The following is a 23173-nucleotide window of genomic DNA, read 5'->3' on the forward strand; positions in this document are numbered from 1 at the left end:
AGTTGCAGGACATGGGAGACCTAGTTGCAGGAGATGGGAGGCCTAGTTGCAGGAGATGGGAGGCCTAGTTGCAGGAGATGGGAGACCTAGTTGCAGGAGATGGGAGGCCTAGTTGCAGGAGATGGGAGGCCTAGTTGCAGGAGATGGGAGGCCTAGTTGCAGGACATGGGAGACCGAGTTGCAGGACATGGGAGGCCTAGTTGCAGGAGATGGGAGGCCTAGTTGCAGGACATGGGAGGCCTAGTTGCAGGAGATGGGAGGCCTAGTTGCAGGAGATGGGAGGCCTAGTTGCAGGAGATGGGAGGCCTAGTTGCAGGAGATGGGAGGCCTAGTTGCAGGAGATGGGAGGCCTAGTTGCAGGAGATGGGAGGCCTAGTTGCAGGAGATGGGAGGCCTAGTTGCAGGAGATGGGAGGCCTAGTTGCAGGAGATGTGAGGCCTAGGTGCAGGAGATGTGAGGCCTACCAGCTGGAAGTTTTAATAAAACAAAGTTGAATTGTCAATATTTTGGTGGAATTTAAATATTTTTCTGTCTCCTGTGAAGGGATATTGTTTCTGCAGATTTTGGTGACAGCTGCAGTTAGAAAAACTCGACAACTATATGACGTACCTACGCCGCTAATTCAAAAAAACTTCAATCTCCAGGGAGAAGACAAATAGGAAGGCTTTAACAAGTCTCCGACTTCAAAGGCTTTTATGCAAGCTGCTTCCTGGTGTGATCATTCAAAATATACAGAAGGGAGGAAAAAAAAAATGTTGTTGCGAGGTCTTTCATTGTTGGCTATAAGAAGGAGATCTAAAAGGGATGAATGAAGTGAAATCCGAATATTAAAACCGTGTTGTGTTCGACATCTAAAGTGAGCCACACACTGGAGTGATTCATCTGTGCAAACGCCGGGCCATTATTCAGGAGGGATTAATACATCCGCCTGATGTACACCAAAGATATGCGGTGGTGAGACACCCAGGTGAAATCAGAGTGGGGCAATTTGTAAAGTAGGGCCGGAATGACATTCGGGTATCATGGGTGAGTCCCATGCGACGTACACACACTCGATCGCGAGGTGAATCTGAGGCCACCCTTAGGTGAAGTGCCAGTGACACTAAAACGAATTGCCTGACATTTCACATGGACTAATTGCTCCAGTGTATCACCTGCTTAACATTGTTGCAGAAAAAATACACTTCATTAATAAAAACCAAATGTACAGTACCTTCAGTAAGTATTCAAACCCCTAGGCTTTTTCACATTTTGTTATGTTACAGCCTGAATTTAAAATGGATGAAATTTAGATTTTTTTTGTCACTGATCTACACATACTACCCCATTATGTCAAAGTGTAATTTTTTTTAGTAGAAACTTTTACGACATCATAAAAAATGAAATACAGAATTATCTAAAACCCACTGAGTCAATACTACATAGAAGCGCCTTTGGCAGCGATTACAGCTTCGAGTCTTCTTGGGTAGTATGTCTGTAGCAGTTTTGCACATTTGTATTTGGAGAGTTTCTTCCTTTCTTCCTCGCAGATTTGCTCAAGCTCTGTCACGTTGGATGGGAGCGTCAGTTAACAGCAACCTTCAGGTCTTTCCACAGATTATCAATGGGACTCAAGCCTGGGCTTTGGCAGGGCCACTCAAGGACTTTTCACGTTCTTGTCCTGAAGGCATTCCAGAGTTGTTTTGGCTGTATGCTTGGGGTCATTGGCATGTTAGAGCGTAAATCTTCGCCGCAGTCTAAGGTCATTTGCACTCTGAAGCCGGTTCTCCTCAAGGATTTCCCTTTTTTGGCTCCATTCATTGTTCCCTCTATATTTACAAGTCTCCAAGTCCTTGCTGCTGAAAAGCCTCCCCATAGCATGATGCTGCCAACACAATGCTTCACGGTAGGGATGATGTTAAATGGGTGATGAGGTGTTCTCGGCTTCTGCCAGACGTAGCACTTTGCATTCAGGCCAAAGAGTTCAATTTTCGTCTCATCATACAACAGAATCTTTTGCCTCATGCTCTCTGTCTTACTCATGCCTTTTTGCAAACTCCAGGCATGCTGTCATGTGCCTTTTTGTCAGGAGTGGCATCCGTCTGGCCACTCTCCCATAAAGCTAGATTTGTGAAGTGCTGCAGAGACTGTTGTCCATCTGGCAGGTTCTCCCATCTCAGCTGTAGTTCTGTCAGAGTGGTCATTGGGTTAATGGTCACCTCCCTGTCCAAGGTCCTTCTTGCCCGGTTGCTCAGTTTGGTCGGACAGCCAGCTCTAGGAAGAGTCTCTGTAGTTCCATATTCTTTACATTTCCTATTGATGGAGCTCACTGTGCTCTTGGGAACTTTCAACACTCTAGAAATTATTTCATACCCTTCTCCAGATCTATGCCTCCTCACAATTCTATCTCGGAGTTATACAAACAGTTTCTTGGACTTCATGGTGGAGTTTCTGCTCTGACATGCACTGTCAACTGTTGGACCTCATATATAAAGGTGTGTTCTTTCTAAATCATGTCCTATCAATTGAATTTCCCACAGGTGGACTCCAATCAAGTTGTCGAGACATCTCAATGATGATCAAAAGAAATTGGATGCACCTGATCTCAATTTGGAGTGTCATAGCAAAGGGGTTTGAACACTTATTGACTCAATACATTTAAGATTTTCATTTTTAATTATTTTGTTAAAATTAAAAAAAACTGTTGTCCATCTGGAAAAACAGCATCGATCTGGGGAAGATCTATGCCAGGTCATCTCTGCAGACCTGGAAAAAATCACAGACTGGTCAAACAAGTGGAACATGTCTTTCAAGCCTGACAAATCGCACACTCTTACAATGTCTCTCCGAAAGGACCGACTGGAAAACCCTCCCATCTACTTTCTCAACAATCCTCTCCAAGAAGTTCTGTCGCTCAAGCTTTTGGGTCTCACTATCTGCCATGATCTTTCTTGGGAAAACCACATTTCCAAGCTGGCCTCCAAAGCCAGTCGCCGACTGGGCATCCTCCGTCGTGCGAAGTCCTTCCTTGGCACACCTGAGCTCCTCACCACATACAAGGCTTTCATCCGCAGCTCAATGGAATACTTTTCCCCCCTCTGGGGTGGTGCTCCTGCATCACACCTAGCTCGGCTTCACGCTGTTGAAACCAAAGGTTTCAGAATCATTGGAATCTCCTGCGATGAAGTTAACTCCGAGAGCCTTTCACTCACTCACCGCAGGCAGGTTGGTGGTCTTTCCGTCTTCTACCGACTCCTCTCCGGCCTTGCTCCCCCAGCTCTCTCTGTGCTCTGTCCCCCCAATATTCCTTCAGGTCGCACAAGATCTGCCTGCAACCCTATTATGGTTAAACTGCCAAAATCTGGGCTCTCTGCTCACCTTCACTCTTTTATTCCCCTTTTCTCCTGCCTCTGGAACAAACTCCCCCACTCCCTTCAATCCAACTCCTCCCTCCAGGTCTTTAAAACAGCTGTTCACCACCATCTCTTATCTTCCCCCCATCCAAAACCTTGATCTTTTCTACCCCCACTAATTCACCCCAGATACTTTTTTTTTTTGGGAAATTCCAACTTCTTTCCTGGAAGTCCTTGCAGTGTTCATATGTTTTATACCTCTCCCACCTGCCCCAAAGCCCTCCCCCCTCCCACATTTCTTCCGTTGTCCCTGCTCTCAAATGTTGTGTTTGTGTCCTTCCCCCTCTCTCCCCATCTTGTCTGCCGCTCCCCTTATTTTTTGTGTTTTGTGTGTCGGTTTGACTTTTTGTGTGATTAATGTTAGCTCTTTCACGAGCCTCGATCTTGTATAAAAAAAACTAAAAAAAAAAACTTGTCCTCCCATCTCCTGCAATTCCACTTTGACATTATAATGTAATATGTGTAGATTTTTTTTTTCTTCAAAAATCAATTTTGAATTCAGGCTGTAATACAACAAAATGTGAAAATAAGTCAAGGGGTGTGAATACTATCTGAAGGCGCTGTAAATATATTCCTTTCTTTTGGATGAAATACTCCAAAACACAGGTTTGGGTGTTGTGTTTATCATCTACTGATTCCACAGTACTTGTCTACTGACAAAGTGTTTTAACCCCTTCTACCTTAGATCAGTAAAGCCTACGAAAGATCATCTTACGTATGACAACTCTTCTTTAATACCTCAATTAATCCCACTTTCTTTCTAGTTTGGCACAATCGTCACAAACCAGCTGACTTGGCCTGATGGTCTGGAACTGCTATAAAGGATATTTTTGACTTATTGATTAATCAATTAATCGATTAATTATTTAATTTCTCGATTAATTAATTATTTAATTGCTTCTTTTTTTTTCAGTTACAGCTTCGGATGAAACACTGGTGGTTGAGGTATACTATTAGCCAATTGATTAAGAAATTAATTATTTTACGATTATTATTTATTTATTTTAATTACGCAATTCATTAATTATTGTACACCTCTCCCTCCCAATAACATCTCTATGTGCTGCACAGTGGGATCGCCGGGCACCACCGGTGCTCTGGAGGATCTGTTATTTATTATATTTAGCATGGGGGCAGTGTACTTTGAATGTATCTGTACCTGTTTAACAGTTTGCTGGTGCCAATTTGTTACAGGTGGATGGATGGAGGTTATGTTTACACCACTATCTTTGTCTGTTTCTTTGTCTGTCTGTGAGTAGGATATCTCAAAACATTATGTACGGATTCAGACGAAACTTGGTGGACAGGTTGGGTGTGTGACAAGGAAGAATTGATTAGATTTTGGTGAAAATCTGGGTTCGGATACTATAACTTTTAAATGATTCTTCACCTTTGAGAGATGGGGCCAAACACAATATATAGCAGGATATCTCAAAAAGTTGTGGATGGATTTGGACAAAACTTGGGGAACATGTTAAATGTGTGACAAGGACGAATTGCCTCGATTTTGGTGAAGATCTGGATCCGGATACGAGAAGTTTCTAAATTTTGAAGCGATTCCTCACTATTGAAAGGTAAGGCCAAAAACGATATATAGCATGATATTTCAAGAAGTTGTGGAGTGATTATGACAAAACTTGGTGGATGAGTTGGATAGGTGAAAAAAACCTGCAAATTAGATTTTGTTTAAATTTCGGATACAGATGAGTTGGATACAAAACGTTAAGTGGTCCGCCTGGCGGAGACATTGGCTATCCCAGTGCTGTTCTAGTTGAACATTTAATGTCGACATTGTAACAGCTGCGAATGTAATGAGCGAGCCAACTAAGAATATGAAGTTGAACTTTGTGTTCCAACTTATGAATTTTCACTCCTGCGTGTGCTCAGTGGAAATAAATTCCATCCTTTCACCAAGAATATTGGATTCCCGAGAGATATTTCCCAAATATGCAACAATGTTCTGTCTATTCTTTCCCTGTATATACACTCCTGCGGAATTCAATAGGCCCGAACCTGAAAGGATGTTGTGGCAGGTCGGCTTCATAAATTGAAAATTTTGGCCATGCAGCACCAACAGATAGTTTTATTCATTGCGAAAGTGTCTTGAAAATATGTACCCAATCCATCTTTCCATCTCTTCTTAAACAGGCATTGAAGCTCAAGGAAGAGCAGAACAACATGGCGGTCAGCAGAAAGAGTGTGGCAATGGGGAAACAAGAGCACAAGAACATGTGGATGCACAAAGGGAGCTCAGAGTTGCTGGTGTAAGGGGAAACACGGTCTAAGTGAATGGAGTAAAGCTCAGTGGTTCTGCGTAATAAATGGGAGAGACCATATGAAGTGACAGTGGGCACAAGTCCTGGGAGGGAAAATCACGAGACAAAAGACTCAGAAAGACTGTTCCACACTCGAGAGAAGAGATGAATGAATGATTGCAAATGCATTTTTAAACCAAAAAAAACCAGGATGTTGTGTTGCAAATATCGGGTTTTCCATAAATCCCAACAGAGTCCACTCAGCGATTGATGAACATGTTCTGTCCAAATTATTGGCAAGTTTCCTTTTCCAAAGACAAGAACAATCTCAATGCAGTAATTGACCAAAATATACTATCTTGTATTCTTTAACACACTTTGTGCACACAGTAGTTTGGTAACACAAACCTCATACACGCATTACATGCACAAAAATTACTTATGAGCTGCTTGATAAACAAGGGGAAAAGTTCCCTTTTTTTCAATTTCAGATCTTTATTCCAAGTGAATAACTTTCCAAATGAAACACTAATTTGCCGAAAAGATGGAAAAAAAAAATCCCCAATTTTTTTTATTCCGTGTTGGCTACGCCCCTCATATTCTTAACCCTTTAAGGACCAAGGGACACATATGTCCCTAAACTTTAAATTGGTGTATCTGATCATTTCCCTGCAATTTTAGATTACTTTATGTTTGTCCATGAGCAAACATTGTAGCTAACAATGGGTAAGAGCTTTTGCCTTTTCAATAATTAGTCTCGCCCCGAGGGGTTGCGAGACTATTGTAAGCTCCTGTCTGCCTGTGTGCGTCGTCATTGGTTGTTATCTCTATATGTGGGTTTCAGAAGGTGGAACAGAGCCCTCCCCGAGGTCTCAAACTATCCACCTCCATGCATGTGTGTATATATATATATATATATATATATATATATATATATATATATATATATATATATTATATATACTGACTGCGTGTATATGTGTATGTCTGTGCATATATGAGTATGTGCACATATACAGTTGTGGCCAAAAATATTGGCACCCTTGCACTTTTTTGAAATATCTCACAATTTTCTCTAAAAATAAGTTGAAATTGACTGAAGTTTTTGGTCTCCACAATTCTTGATTTCACTATTAATATTGTTTGGTTTTTGGGAAACCGCTAAAAAGTAATGGCAACCACCATACAGGTCCCTTAGAATAGTTATTTCATATCAGACCATTGTCTCAGACCCTTCCCCTTATTTCGGGTTAGTATGTCATCAATCATCATGCTTTGGGGAAAGGGAAGGATAGGTCCTCCACTCATAAGGGATACTTTACCAGGTAATGCACCAGGCTCAAAGGCACACGATGGTGTCCAGGCTCAGAAGCCCACCAATGAGGTCCTGAATCATTTTGGGGCAGCTTGTGGGGCGGAGTAACGGTCTCCACCAATCGGAAGCCAGGAGACCTCCAAGATTCCCCCTCCCTCAACGAGGGTGAACAAAAGGGACATTCATGACATCGATTCTCTCTCTGGCCGCTCTCTCGCGGCCCACTCAGCACGTGGACATTTTTCTCTTGGCTGGTCTCCCTCTCGCAGGCCTCTACACCTCTACACCTCTACACCATTGAAACAATCCTTCGCGGCAATATTCAATCACGTTTTCTGTTGCGGCCACGTCCGGGGAGGTTGGCTACAGTGCCATGGGCCTTAAACTTCCTGATAACATTGCGTACGGTGGACACAGGAACATCACTGTCTCTGGAGAAGGACTTGCAGCCTTGAGATTGTCTATGCTTGGCTTCAATCTTGTGTCTGACCTCCTCAGACAATTCTCTAGTTTTCTTTCTTTTCTCCATGCTCATTGTGGTACATAGTGATAAAAAACAGCACAATGACTCCTTTTATCTATTCAAACTGTTCGAATGAGTGATTTTTATATTGCAGGCACCTGCAACTCACCCCAGGTGAGTTCAATTCCAAAGTAAAGGAGAATCACCTGCTTGAAATCTAATTATTTCTAACAACTTCTAGTCGGTGCCAATAACATTGTCCGGGCCATTTTAGGATTACTGTGTGGAATAAGCTATGATTTAGTAATTTTTTCAGCTTTTTTTGTTTTGTTCCATTACAAACCAAAGAAATACAGATGTCGATACCAACAGATTTTTATTATTTCAACAATTTTCTGGAAGAAATTGTGCATTATTTGAAAAAAAGTGCAAGGGTGCCAATATTTTTAGCCCCAACTGTACCTGTGTGTATACGTGTGTGTGTGTTGTATGTGTGTAAGTTGCTGTTGTTGGCTGCTATCTCCGCACATGGGTGGGTTTCAGGAAATGGAATGGAGACCTACCATTTCTCAAAGTATCCACCAATGTGTGTCTGTGTGTGCATGTGTGTATATATGTGTGTCCTCATCTATATATTTTCGCTTTAAGTTTTTTTTTCTCTGCAACCACTTGTCCAATCCATGCGAAACTTTAAACATAGGAGGGACCCACATGGAGAATATTCTGTTGATAACTCTGATGTCATAGGTCACATGGTATGGCAGACAGACATATTGGATTAAAGTTAAAAATAAAATTGGACATCTCCGAAACCACTAAACAAAATAAATTGAAACTTGGCATATGTCATCAACTCCCCATGGGATATATATGGTGACAACGATGACATCAGTGAAGTGGTATTCCAGCCATAATTGGTTGGACAAAATCCTTATCCCAAAAATCTGAAAATTCATATATCTGATCTACGACCCGATCTGGGTAAAGCATTAAATGTATGACGTCATCGTTCACGTGGTCTGGCAGACATATTGGATTGAAAATAAAAACATTTAAAATCTTCTTCTCCAGAACCACTTAACAGATCAATGCAAAACTTCATACATTTGATTGACTAGCCATGGAGAATATAGCTTTGAATTTTTATTTTATATTCATCTTCATTGATGCAGCCTGAATGTGCACACTTTAGAGTTGTTAAATATCCCAATAATCCTAATTATCAATCAATCATTGTCAATAAAGCTCCTGATAATGGCAATGTATGCGACATAATAGGGGGGCCGTATTAGTAGCGTGTTCGGTTAACGATGGTATTTTTGTTCAGAATGACCGCGTGAGGCAAGACTATGCGCTCTACCGAGTGTCGTTCTAGTTTTTCTCTTGTTTTGTTCATTTTAAAAACTTGTAATTTTCGTCATGCATACTCTTGAATTTCAATTAATATACATGGTTATTATAGCTAAACTAATAGTAAAATTGAACTTCTATCTCAAAAATGCTTTCAAGATACTTGTGATCCACAAGGGGTTAAGCAATGGAAGTTGCTGAGAATCTCGTGAGAAATGCATCAGGGATTTCCATGAGGAACTTGCTTTGAAAATGGAGAAAGTCGCGCAGTGCTCAATACGACGTGATGCGACTTTCATTTGCACATTAGGCCCAACTCTGAAGGATTAACATGGCTGTGGACAAAGCATGAAATTTTAATCTTGTGCAATCCAGGCAAAACATATGCTTGCCTTCACCCGTTTGGCCCCTACAAGAGAAGGAAAGAACGAGTACACGTCCACCTGAACAATGCTCATGTTCTAAAATTACTGTGAAATGGCCATGCCCCCAGAAAAAAAGGAGATTCCCCTTGCACTCCCCCCGACCCCATCCTACTGAGGTGCACTTAAGCATGAGAATGGTATTACTTACTGCTTGATAAATGAGTCTGTGACTCTTGTATTCCTTCCTCCTCTCGACCTTTCACTTTATAACTGATACGATAAATGGATGAGTTGTGTGTGTGTGTGTGTGTGTGTGTGTGTGTGTGTGTGTGTGTGTGTGTGTGTGTGTGTGTGTGTGTGTGTGTGTGTGTGTGTGTGTGTGTGTGTGTGTGTGTGTGTGTGTGTGTGTGTGTGTGTGTGTGATACCTTTTGTGTCTATTAACTATATATACGTCTATTAATTAATTACGTGTTACGTACTATTAAAAAGTACCTTTTAACTCTTTAAATTAAATTGCTGAGACCCCTTCGACTTTTGAAGACCCTTTAAGACTCCTAAGATCCTTAAGACACCAAAGACCCCTAAAGACCCAGATGACCCAAAATTCCCCAAGGACCAAAAAGAACCTGAAGTTCCCGAGGACCAAAAAAACCCAGGCGACCCAAATGTTCCCGAGGACCCAGATGTCCCAAAAGTCCCTGAGGACCCAAAATACCCAGATGACCCAAAAGTCCCTGAGGACCCAGATGACCCCAAAAGTCCCCGAGGACCCAGATGACCCAAAAATTCCTGAGAACCCAAAATACCCCGAGGACCCAAAAGACCCCAAAGACCCAAAACATCAAAAAGATCCCCAAAGACCCAAAACACCCAAAATACCCCGAAGACCCAAAAGACAGAGAAGACCCAAAAGTCCCCGAGGACCCAAAAGACCCAGATGACCCAAAAGTTTCTGAGGACCCAAAAGACCCAAAACTCACTGAGGACCCAAAAGACCCAAAAGTCCCAAAATAATCTGAAGACCCAAAAGTCCCCAAGCACCCAAAAGACTCCGAGGACCCCAAAAAACCCGATTACGGCAGGCAGATGTGCTACAAGGCGGTGACGACCAATGAAAATTTGGTCCAATGGACCAATGGGCCCACTAGTCAGTCAAAATGGATACGTTTATTTGTCAAACAAATAAACAAATAAACAAATAAATTTTGTTTATTTGTTATGATACGAGGGTATTTCAAAAAAAAAAAAAGAAGGTATATAGGAAGTCGTTGACCGATATAGTGCCCCCCTCATGGTCCAGATGTAACGCCACTTGAATTTTTATTTGGGGACATCTGAAATCAGTGGTTTAATGCCATCAGACCATGTACTATTGAAGATCATGTTCATGTGTATGCATGTCATTGGCTCGTAATTTGAACTATTATTATCATCATATAATTGTAAAGTAAATATCACTATAATTCTGCATTTTTGAAAGATCCTGGATATGGAGCCAACTCTGGTCTTTCTGCATATTGTACACCGCTCCTTTCCTATTCCATCTCCAGGTGCTGCATGACGTCATCGCCAGGCACCGAAGGTGGCCCGGCGATGACATGCGCCGAAACGGAGTACTCAGTTTTCACTCCGTTTGTTTGTCCGGGCGATATCTCAGCCATCCTTTGAGCTAGAAGGCTGAAATTTGGGCATGATAGTAAGCAGGTACCTTGGCAAAAACAGTATTTTTTACATTTTGATTAATCAATTCATTGATGAATTACTTAATTATTATCAATTTATTAAGTACTTTATTTTATTTCTCATCTGGGCAATATCGCAGGCACCTTTTGTGCTAGGAAGCTGAAATTTAGACAGGGCAATGGCCAAGTAATTTTGCTGTAAAGGGTATTTTTTTATTTATTGATTAATCAATTCATTGATGACTTATTTATTTATTCAATTAATTACTTATTTAATTAATTTTCAAAAAGTTACAGCTTCGGATGAAACACTGGTGGTTTGGGTATGTTACTCGCCAATTGATTAAGAAATCAATTACTTTACGATTATTATGTATTTATTTTAATTACGCAATTAATCAATCAATTATTGGACACTTCTCCCTCCCAATACCGTCTCTATGTGTTGCATGGTGGCATCACTGGGTGCCGAAGGTGCTTCAGCAACGCCGCGTGCTGGAGGATGTTATTTATTTATTTGGAACGGAGCGGTGTACTTTGAATGTATCTGTACTCGTTTTCATTTTGATCAAGCACAGAAACCTGTAGGTGTCCTGAATCAGACATGAACATTTTGCGAACACGCATGTGACCAAACACAGCCTATGCTGCACTGCTGGACTTTCTCTGTGTTTGCATCATGCCTCATAAACCAAATGTGAACATGTGCGTGCACACACACCAAATGGGGGAAAAAACTATCACAATTAATGAAAAAGGAGAAGAAAAGAAAACGAGGGTGAAATTGGATGTCCAAAATAAAGAAAAATGGGCAAAAAGGGCGAATAATAAAACACAGAACATTATTTTCTCATACCTCATGACAAAAGTAGAATAATCAGGTGACAATAATAATCTGTCAACATGCCAACGAGTAAATCTCTCATTAAGAGGTGCATACCATTTATGTCAGCGAGGTCTGAGCCAAGTCCGTCAAACCACAGCTTCCCATCGTGCTCTGAGGGGTACAGGTATGAAAGTAATGAAGTTGGCGGTGCACAGGGTGGGGTTTCAGAGTCTTTTGGGCCAGGCCATCCAGCTACTGCAGTCCTCGGCCTCCAACAGAACTCCTGGAAGCCAGGAATTGACATCACGGAACGCTCCACTCGACGCACAACCTCCAACCGTTCTGGTGTGAAGATGTTGAGATCGTCAACGCCAGCATCGAGATGAGTACCCTCGTTACGTGCGACAAATATGAGTTGCATGTGCCACTGTGGCTGGACCTGTTGCCAGGGTGGATGGACGGAGACAGCGTCACGGTGAAACCTTCCGGGCCACACTGGACCACCATGATTCTTCGCCCACAAAGTTGTTTGCTCAGCCAACCTAGAATAGTAAGGTTTCACAGATGGTTCATTTGAGTCAAAAGTTCTAACTTTTGACCGTACATGGTGTGTTGAGCGTTCTTGCCTTGCTCGATAACTATTCAACTGTCGAATCAATTTCTCAACATTGTTGACCTTGCACGGCCAGGCTGGCCGAGAAAGCTTCAAAGTTTGAGTCAATACACAGTGACTTCCATAATGCTCATTGCCCGTGCTGCGATTCTCAGCTTGAAGTTCACGGGTATGGCGGTGTCGGCGTGGTGGCAACAGAGTTGAGATGTGCATCACAATTTGGGAGCGCAGTGCGAGAGCAAGCGCATCAAAACGGCGTGACGCCTTGTGGTTTCGCACCTCAAAAGCTGCATACGACAGATCAATATCAAGTGGAGGGCCGCGGAGCAGCATAGCACCTGCCAGGGCTAGCGGTAAGACAAGTCCTGCTGCTAAGAATACCGCTGCAAAGGGCACATTGGCGAGTGCGCGACCGACCAAGGCCCATGGGCCTCGATCCACAGGATGCACTTTGTCATTCTCCAGTTGCGTCTGAATGCCTCGAATTGCCACGGCATCTGCATCCATGACAAATCCACTTTGCCTTGGCTCTACAGTGGCAACAGTGATGGCTTGTCTATTTGTCTTTCCTTCATGCTGTAGAAACCTTCAATTCAGCCTGAAACAAGAAAAGTGGAAGAACAATATTGGACAAGGAGAGGATAAGAAAATAAAAGGAACGAAGGATGGTATCAATAATATCACTCAAAAAATATTTATGAAAATGAAAAATAAAACAATTTCACCCTCCTCTCAAGAGGTATCACTATTGTTGCAGTTTACAAAGGAAATGCCACAAACAAAAGGGAAAGATTTGACAGGCTGATTGGGATATAATACAGTAATATTGGCTGGATCTTATATTTCTTTAGATCACAGACTAGCTCTACAAGCTCATAAAAACAATTAGCTAGCATTATCGGCATGTTGCCGAAGACCCCAAGTATAGGAAAAATTTGTTTGTACCCACATCTGCAAGCAAAGAATAAAATAGAGAAATAAAAGTAAACTGTTATGTAACAATAGTAAAAATCCCATCAAAAATGACGGGTTGGAACAGCCTCGTGAGCATGCCAAAGTCTAAAGCCTCGGCCTAGTGTCAGGTGTGCTTATATATTATTTATTTATAAGACATCATACAGATGTAAATGAACACTCCTTTTACTCTGCTTGCGTTGCTCATCATGTGCAGCGAAATTCATCTCCCTCCACCTTGTATTTATTGTTATTTAAAAAACGCTTCTGTACACCGCCCTCGAGTCTCAGTTTGCAAGCCGCCGTCTACATTTGCAATAGAACAGACATAATTACTCTTTTATGGAAAATATTTTTCGAGTTTGTTTTATCCTCAAAAATAGACCACAGTGAACACATATTTGTGTGAAAAGATTGGCTTTTAAATTCTGACTCAGGTCGTCCTTATGAAGGGGGACAGACATCTGTGCAAACACACAAACTCACATTGTGTTTTATATGGTAGATTATTACAGATAAGTGTAAAATCTTTCTTCAGTTTTGTTGAAGAAAACCTCTTTGCCAGCTCCACCCCATGATCGGCCTTCTCTGCTGGCTCATGCTGCACGGATGTGAACTCACGTGGGGTCACGCGTGCCCTGCACAAATTTTTCACCACATGTGCCCCAATCTCTTCCCTCAGGACCTGCCTTAACTCTCCCTTTAATTTTCTGACCCAAGTTATTTTGGAAGAGGGTTGGAAGAGGGTTGGAAGAGAGGGAGAGAGGGGGAAAGGGGGAGAGGGGGAAAGGGGGAGAAGGGGAGAGGGAAAGAGGGAGGGAGGGAGAAAAAAAAAAAAGAGACAGCACAAGAGGGAAAGGGCCGGTCCATGGGGACCAATCGGCACTCTGACCATGACCGTGCTGTCCTGACGAATCCGGGCAGAGGGAAGAATGGGAAAGATATGGCCCCTGACTTGTGTTGGGGCATCCTCGATAGTTGGCGTCCTCGATAGTTGTTGGATGATGTTGTTGTTGTTGTACACAATTTTTTTTAAATAAATATGGTTAATACAAGTTATTGGGAAAATAATTTATCATTGTCTAATCACCTGCCAAAAACTTCAAATTAAGTCAACTGATTTCGCTGCTTCAAAGCTCAAATTCGACAACTCTTCATTTCTCTTTGGAGAGCATAAGGAAACTTTCTCCCAATACAAATTTAGTCCATTATCAAATTTCAGTTTCTCTTAAGGCTACAACCCAGGCCAGCTATGAGCAGCATATGACATGAGTCGAGGCAGAGAAGCATCTTGAATAACACATGAGCAACCGCATTCTGATGCTGTAGTATTCAGATTAGACAGAAACAGGATCTCTATTTGGAACCCAGCTGGGAAATGCTTGAGCTGGATGATGGAAGTTGGCCACAGAAACATGTCACCAACATTTCAAGCAAGAAACTGCTCTTTGCCAATTACAAACCGATCTCAACTCTTACCCCAAACGCAGAATACATTGTACCAAGTGAGGAGCAAAGATAAATTAGAAAATGCATGACACAAAACATCTGCATTGTTCATATCCATCATACAAGTTGTTCTCCATCTTTTGTTATGGAAATTATAAACAGCCTGGAGATCAATTCAAATTGAATGTTGCATTGATATAGAGCACAGATTATTCCTTTGGTTCATGAATTCCTTTTTAATGGTAAGGATTCAAAAGAACGTCAAAAAAGGGGAAACAAATTCACAATACATCTGCAAAAGGCAACAATGTCAAAGAGAAAGTGTGCAAGTTCAGTAATGGATGCACACGGACAAAAGAGAGAGAGAGAGAGAGAGAGAGAGAGAGAGAGAGAGAGAGAGAGAGAGAGAGGGAGACAGAGAGAGAGAGGGAGAGAGGGAGAGACGGAGAGACGGAGAGACGGAGAGAGGGAGAGAGACAGAGAGAGACAGAGAGAGACAGAGAGAGACCGAGAGACAGAGAGACAGAGAGAGAGAGAGGGAGACAGAGACAGAAACAGAGACAGAGACAGAGAGAGAGAAAGAGAGAGAGAGAGAGAGCGAGAGAGAGAGAGACTTTGACTTTTAAGTCCTTTTATTATAAAACTACAAAAACAAACGTCAACAAGAATAAACCAAAAAACAGTTTTCAATAGAATACAACCAAAGTCATAGAAAAACAAATAAAAGGAGAAACAATCAATGAAATGTACTTCATTCCAAAACAAGAGATTGCAAGGACAAAGAAAACCCCTACATGTAAATCTCTAATACATTTTCATTTACCCCGCATATTTTTCCCACACACCATGTTTCAACAAAATCCTTAATGTTTGCATTTCTGCTATAATACTTAAATTCCAGTTTTAACCGAGTTGTGACCAGGGATTGGAAGTGCATCATCACATTGCATTGCTCGGGTGGCTTGCCCTTGATTTTCGCTTTTTGCGACAAATAGATGGCCAGTTTAGCCTCTGACAATAAAAATTTTTAAAACATTAACAATTTTCCCTTTGCTGAAGTGACCCCAAGGCCAAAAATAAACAACCGGGGAGAAAAAGGAACATTAACTTGACCAAACACATTGTTCCGTAAAAGAAAAAGAGGACACAATCGTATGCAATGAACATACCCATGAAACAAATCTTCAATATTATTACAACTTCAACTACTTTCGTTCTCTGTTTTTTTCCCAGTCTTTTCACCCCATACGTCCATGTTTAAAATCTCAACTCAAAAACAAAAAAAACAAACCCAAAAAAATTCCCTTCTCTGTTCTTATTCGTTGTTCTTATTCGTTCGTTCTTCGTTCTTCGTGTTTCACCCACATTTCCCCAGATAGTTTTCACTGTTAAACTTTAAAATGTTTAAACTTTCCCCTGAAGTTCTGTATTCTGTCATGTATTATAACACCTTTTTCTTCTTCTTCTTCTTTAAAAGGTTGCTTTCGACTTGCTCACCAAATCTATTCATTCCAAAAAAAAATTCCATCTCTTACAGTGCCTCTTTCATACATTCTCTAAACTCTCCTGCTCTCCACCCCCCCCCCCCCCCCTCCAGCATCCTCAAATGTATTTTTGACTCGAAAGTCACAAGAAACTCATTTTGCAAAAAATGTTCGTTTCCCATTAATCGTACACTTTCCAAAATCCAATCTCACCCCTCCCCTCCAAATCCTCCCCATCACCCCTCCCCTCCAAATCTTCCCCATCACCCCTCCCCTCCAAATCTTCCCCATCACCCATCCCTTTCAAATCTTCCCCCTTGCCCCTCCCCTCCAAATCCTCCCCATCACCCATCCCTTTCAAATCTCCCCCCTTGCCCCTTCCCTCCTAAACTCCCCTCACACCCTTCCCCCCCCAAGACTCCCCCTCGCCCCTCCCCTCAAAGACTCCCCCCACACCCCTCCCCTCCAAATCTCCCCCATCTCCCATCCCTTTCAAATCCCTCCCCTTGTCCCTTCCCTCCTAAACTCCCTCCGAATCTCCCTCGACATATCACGTGCCTTCGACACGGTCTGGCACCCCGCTCTGCTCACCAAACTCTCCTCCTTTGGTATCCATGGAAATCTCCACGCATGGCTGGCGGACTTCCTCTCTAGTCGTCGTCAACGTGTGGCCCTGAATGGGTTTCTCTCATCTCCTCTTCCTGTTCAGGCTGGAGTTCCCCAAGGCAGTGTTCTGGGCCCCGTGCTTTTTCTGGTCTTCATCAATGATCTCTCTGACTCTCTCGAAAATCCTCTCTATCTCTTTGCTGATGACTCCACTCTCTGCCGCTCCATTCCTCTTCCCTCAGATCGGCAGTCTGCTGCCTCCTCACTCTCTGAAGACCTGGACAAAATCACAGACTGGTCAAACAAGTGGAACATGTCTTTCAATCCTGACAAATCTCACACTCTTACTATGTCTCTCCGAAAAGATCGACTGGACAACCCTCCCATCTACTTTCTCAACAATCCTCTCCAAGAAGTTCTGTCGCTCAAGATTTTGGGTCTCACTATCTGCCATGATCTTTCTTGGGAAAACCACATTTCCAAACTGGCCTCCAAAGCCAGTCGCCGACTGGGCATCCTCCGTCGTGCGAAGTCCTTCCTCGGCACACCTGAGCTCCTCACCACATACAAGGCTTTCATCCGCAGCTCAATGGAATACTGTTCTCCCCTATGGGCCGGTGCTCCTGCCTCACACCTAGCTCGGCTTCACGCTGTTGAAACCAAAGCTTTCAGAATTATTGGAATCTCCCGCGATGAAGCTATCTCTGAGGGCCTTTCACTCACTCACCGCAGGCAGGTAGGTGGTCTTTCTGTCTTCTACCGACTCCTCTCCGGCCTTGCACCCCCAGCTCTCTCTGTGCTCTGTCCCCCAAATATTCCTACAGGTCGCACAAGATCTGCCAGCAACCCTCTGATGGTTAAACTGCCGAAATCTCGGCTCTCTGCTCACCTTCACTCTTTCATTCCTCTTTTCTCCCGCCTCTGGAACAAACTCCCTCACTCCCTTCAATCCCACTCCTCCCTCCAGGTCTTTAAAACAGCTGTTCACCACCATCTCTTATCTTCCCCCATCCAAAACCTTGATCTTTTCTACCCCCGCTAATTCACCCCAGATCCACCTTGTTTGAAATTCCAACTTCTTTCCTGGAAGTCCTGGCAGTGTCCATATGTTTTATACCTCTCCCACCGCCCCCTTCCCATGCCCCCCCCCCCCAAAGCCCTCGCCCTCTCTCAGATCTCTCGATGTCTCCATGTCTCTCGGTCCCTGCTCTCAAATGTTGTGTTTGTGTCCTTCCCCCTCTCTCCCCATCTTGTCTACCGCTCCCGATGTTATATGTTTTATGTGTCGGTTTGTCTTTCTGTGTGATTAATGTTCGCTCTTTCACGAGCCTCGATCTTGTATACAAAAAAAAACCAAAAAAAAAAACCCCTCCCTTCATAAACTCCCCCCTCGCCCCTCCCCTTCAAATCTCCCCACCCTCATTTCTTCTCCATTTCCCCCCTCTCACCCCTCCTCCTCAAATCATCCTCTAAGCTTCTTCCCCCTTCCAACTCTCACCTCCATCTCCCCCAACCTTCTGCCTCGCTCTTCCCCTCCTCAAATAACACCTCACTGTGCCTCACCCAATCACAATCAAACCTTTTGTCCGCCCCATCCTTCCCTTTCTCCGAGCTATTCTGAAATCTCTGACACACCTCCAACAGCTCTCCCTACCTCTTCCTCCTCTTCCACATCGTACCCTACCCCTCCCCCCCCCCCCTGTTCTGTATCCGATGCCCCCCCTTCCTCTTCATTAACGATATGGACCTCAAACATCCGGGGCCTTCATTCAAACTTAACTGATCTCTCCATACAGTTTGCTTCTGACAAACCAGACGTGATCTGCTTAACAGAAACTTTCCTCCTTCATGATGTCTCTGATTCCTTAGTATCTCTCCCGGGTTACTCCCTCCTCCGGTATGATAGACCTGAGCGTCGTCCTGGAGGTGGGGTTGCTATCTTTATCAAAAACTCTCTTTCTTACTCGCCCTGCACTGCCCTGTCTCCACCTCACCCCAAGGAATATCTCTGGCTACGGCTTCCCCTTCGCTCCCACCTCTTGTTCATATGTGTGTTGTACCGTCCACCAAACAGTGATGACTCCATCTACTTCTCGCTGTCTGATAATATGGACCAACTTCTATCTACTCACCCCAACTCTCTCTTCCTCATATGTGGTGATTTCAATTGTCACCATGCCAGTTGGCTGGGTGTGGGTACCTCTCTCACCAGCCATGGCTCCTCAGCAAAGGACCTCTGCGAATCACTGGGACTGACACAATCTGTCAATTTCCTGACCCGGATCTCAGTCAACGGAGCATCTTCTCTTCGAGACTTGGTTATGACTAACTTCCCTGAAAATGTCCACTGCTCTTCTGCTCCAATCGGCTCATCTGATCATGTGCTGGTTAAAATGGACATCTCTCTGACCATTCTCAGGGAGCCTCCTCAGCATCGACGAGTCTGGCATTTCACTCAGGCCAACTGGCTCGGTCTCTTCAAGCAGCCATCAATCATCTGGACTGGTCTCCCATCTCTACCACTTCTGACATCAACTCATCCTGGGAATTCTTCCAAAGTAAATTGCTCTCTCTCATGCACAGATTTATCCCATCTCGTCTTCAGTTCTCATACCCCTCCTCCCGTCCATGGTACACGGAATCTTGTGGTGAGGCTGTTCCCCAGAAACAACTTGCTTTCGTCTCCCGGAAAGAAAATCCAATGGAAGGAAATCTCATTTCCTTTCACAAAGCCCGAAACAAGTGTGTGTCCACCCTCAGGAGAGCCAGGAAACAATATCTCTCCATTCTCAAGACCGAACTCTCTTATGTCTCCCTCTTCCAAATCCTGGTGGCGTCTGGTCAAATCTGTTTCTGGTGTTTGTTCCCCCTCCATCCCCTCCCTTACCTCAAATGGCTACACAGCTGACTCCGCACATGAAAAAGCTGAATGCCTCAACTCTGTCTTTGCCTCTAAATCTTGTGTCCCAAACCCATCCCTCTCTGTACCCACTATACCCAGTCGTACCCAGCTGCTCCTGGACTCTGTCCTTTCCTCCTGACAAGGTGGAAAAGTTTCTGTCAACCCTCGACTCTGATTCTGCAACTGGACCTGATGGCATCAGCCCACGGGTCCTAAAATCCTGTTCTGCCGCTCTTTCACTCGCTCTCTCTGTTCTCGTCACCCTCTCTTTTCCTCAAGGTCAACCGCCATCTGCTTGGAAATCAGCCAACATCACTGCTTTATACAAAAAAGGTGCAAAAACAGATCCTAGTAACTACAGACCAATCAGCCTTCTCCCAATTATCAGCAAAGTCATGGAATCCATCATTGCTTCAGATATGAAATCTTTCCTCTTCTCCAATGGCTTGATCTCTGATCATCAATTTGGTTTCAGACCAGGTCACTCTACTCTGGACATGCTGCTTCTGCTGTCTCAACAATGGATGGAGGTCCTCAATGCCAAACAGGAAATTAGAGCTGTCTCCCTCGATATATCACGTGCCTTCGATACGGTCTGGCACCCCGCTCTGCTCACCAAACTCTCCTCCTTTGGTATCCATGGAAATCTCCACGCATGGCTGGCGGACGTCCTCTCTAGTCGTAGTCAACGTGTGGCCCTGAATGGGTTTCTCTCCTCTCCTCTTCCTGTTCAGGCTGGAGTTCCCCAAGACAGTGTTCTGGGCCCTGTGCTTTTTCTGGTCTTCATCAATGATCTCTCCGACTCTCTTGAAAATCCTCTCTATCTCTTTGCTGATGACTCCACTCTCTGCCGCTCCATTCCTCATCCCTCAGATCGGCAGTCTGCAGCCTCCTCACTCTCTGCAGACCTGGACAAAATCACTGACTGGGCAAACAAGTGGAACATGTCTTTCAATCCTGACAAGTCTCACTCTCTTACGATGTCTCTCCGAAAAGACCGACTGGACAACCCTCCCATCCACTTTCTGAATAATCCTCTCCAAGAAGTTCTGTCACTCAAGCTTTTGGGTCTCACTATCTGCCATGATCTTTCCTGGGAAAACCACATTTCAAATCTGGCCTCCAAAGCCAGTCGCCGACTGGGCATCCTCCGTCGTGCGAAGTCCTTCCTTGGCACACCTGAGCTCCTCACCACATACAAGGCTTTCATCTGCAACTCAATGGAATACTGCTCTCCCCTCTGGGCTGGTGCTCCTGCCTCACACCTAGCTCGTCTTCACGCTGTTGAAACCAAAGCGTTCAGAATCATTGGAATCTCCCGTGATGAAGCTACCTCCGAGGGGCTTTCACTTACTCACCGCAGGCAGGTTGGTGGTCTTTCTGTGTTCTTCCGACTCCTCTCCGGCCTTGCTCCTCCAGCTCTCTTTGGGCTCTGTCCCCCAAATATTCCTAAAGGTCGCACAGGATCTGCCTTCAACCCTCTTATGGTTAAACTGCCAAAATCAAGACTCTCTGCTCACCTTCACTCCTTTATTCCTCTTTTCTCCCGCCTCTGGAACAAACTCCCTCACCCTCTTCAATCCCACTCCTCCCTCGAGGTCTTTAAAACAGCTGTTCACCACCATCTCTTATTTTCCCCCATCCAAAACCTTGATCTGATGGTTAGGTCCTTATCATTCTTAATGATTACACAGACATCATCAGCATATGCTGATACCATGATGTGGTTCTCTTCTGCAGAAGGCACAAAGCTGGAAAGAGAGGCTCTCAGACGTATGAGTAGTGGCTCAAGAGAAAGGCTAAACAGCAACCCTGACAAAGGACAGCCTTGCCGAACACACTTCCGAACCTGAATGGGTGAACAAAAACGATTATAATTTACTTTGCATAAACTAAATATGTTGTGGTATAACAATTTCACAAAGCCTATAAACTTTTCACCAAAACCAAACTTTTGCAGAACATGGAACATGTAAGTGTGGTCAATGCTATCAAAAGCCTTTTCAATGTCTAGGAAAATCGACCCAAGCCCCTCTTCCTCCTTGAGGCCACAGTCAATCAAGTCTCTAATTAAAAAGACATTATCAGAGATTGATCTTCCCGGAATGCTGTAACTCTGATCGGGATGGACAACAGTGCCAATGACAACCTTTAGCCGGTTGGCCAACAATTTGGAAAAAAAAGTTTGTAGTCAGAGCACAGTAATGAGATGGGGCGCCAGTTCTCTATCCGACGGAGATCACCACCTTTTGGGAGAAGGCATACAACTGCTCTTCTACAGCTGAGGGGTAGTATGCCAGAGCGTAGGCTTTCTTGTAGCAGTACTTCTGGACCTAAAATGTCCCAAAACGCTGCAAAAAATTCCACTGGAAGGCCGTCGATCCCAGGGGCTTTTCCATGTTCAAAGCTACGCAGAGCTATGCTTCGCTCCTCCATAGTAAACGGCTCTTCAAGACCTTGACACTGGTCACAACTCAACGAAGGCAGGTAATTCGTCATATCATCAACCATATCTTTACACACAGCTTTCTCCGCAAATAAGCCAGAAAAAAACCTTTTCACAAGCATCTTAACATCACTTTCATGTTGTGTAATATTCCCCTTAGCATCTAACAAGGAAAACATTTGCCTTTGGGACTTCTTAACCCCTTCTAACTGGAAAAAACTTTTGTTTGGGGTGTCAGAGAACTTCACATTTTGGATTCTGAGTCTAACTGACGTCCCCATTACTTTTTCATGAATCAGTTCTCTTAAATAAGCTTTTTTCTCCAATAATAACTGAAGTTTCCTGCCATTTTGAGACTTAGCCAAGTCTTCCTCTAAGTGTAAAATTTCAGTTTCTAAGAGCGAAACGGCAATCTTACTCTTGCTTGTGGAAAGGGACTTAAAATATTGACAAAAGACGCTAATCTGGGCTTTCACGTTATCCCACCATAACTGAACAGAAGAGTAACAAGGTTTTCTTTGGATGAGTGTTTCCCAGAAACTACGAAAAGCATCCTTAAAACAGCAATCCTCCAACAAGCTGGTATTGAAAGTCCAATACGCACTTTTACGAGTTGACTGAGAAAAGGATAGACCAAGTTCAACCAGGTGGTGATCAGAGAAAGTAGAAGGGAAATGATTACAAGACACGAGTACGTTTCTAAAAGTGGAATTAATATACCATCTATCAAGCCTTGCAAGTGTTATTAACCCACTAGCACAACGGCACCATGTGTACTGAGATGTTGTCGGGTGCTGTATACGCCATGCGTCAAGTAGACCAAGTGATGAGAAACAATTCAATAAATCTTTATGGGATTCTGGATGTGGTTCTGGTGTATTTCTATCTAACCTAGGTTCAAAGGTGCAATTGAAATCTCCTCCTATACAGATACAATGATCAAAGGCTACTGTGTGAAGGTAATTGGCCAGACGTGTGAAAAAATCTTTACGAGCTAAGCTGCTACTAGGAGCATATACATTGAGTAGGGTGAGGTGAAATCCTTGATTGACCACCTCTAAGGATGCTAA

General features: G+C 43.6%; 1 protein-coding gene across 1 annotated transcript in view; it reads right to left on the minus strand.

The window, feature by feature from the left end:
• LOC137414913 (protein dispatched homolog 3) overlaps nt 1-23173 on the minus strand; it is a 235065-nt gene that overhangs the window by 37002 nt on the left and 174890 nt on the right. Inside the window, exon 4 of the mRNA XM_078775200.1 lies at nt 11764-12860. Within this exon, the coding sequence (XP_078631326.1) occupies nt 11764-12769 (1006 nt within the window). The 5' untranslated portion in view covers nt 12770-12860. The remainder of the gene's footprint in view (nt 1-11763; nt 12861-23173) is intronic.

The sequence above is a fragment of the Myxine glutinosa genome, chromosome 4 (genome assembly GCF_964187855.1).
Source record: "Myxine glutinosa chromosome 4, kmMyxGlut1.1, whole genome shotgun sequence".
NCBI lineage: Eukaryota > Metazoa > Chordata > Myxini > Myxiniformes > Myxinidae > Myxine > Myxine glutinosa.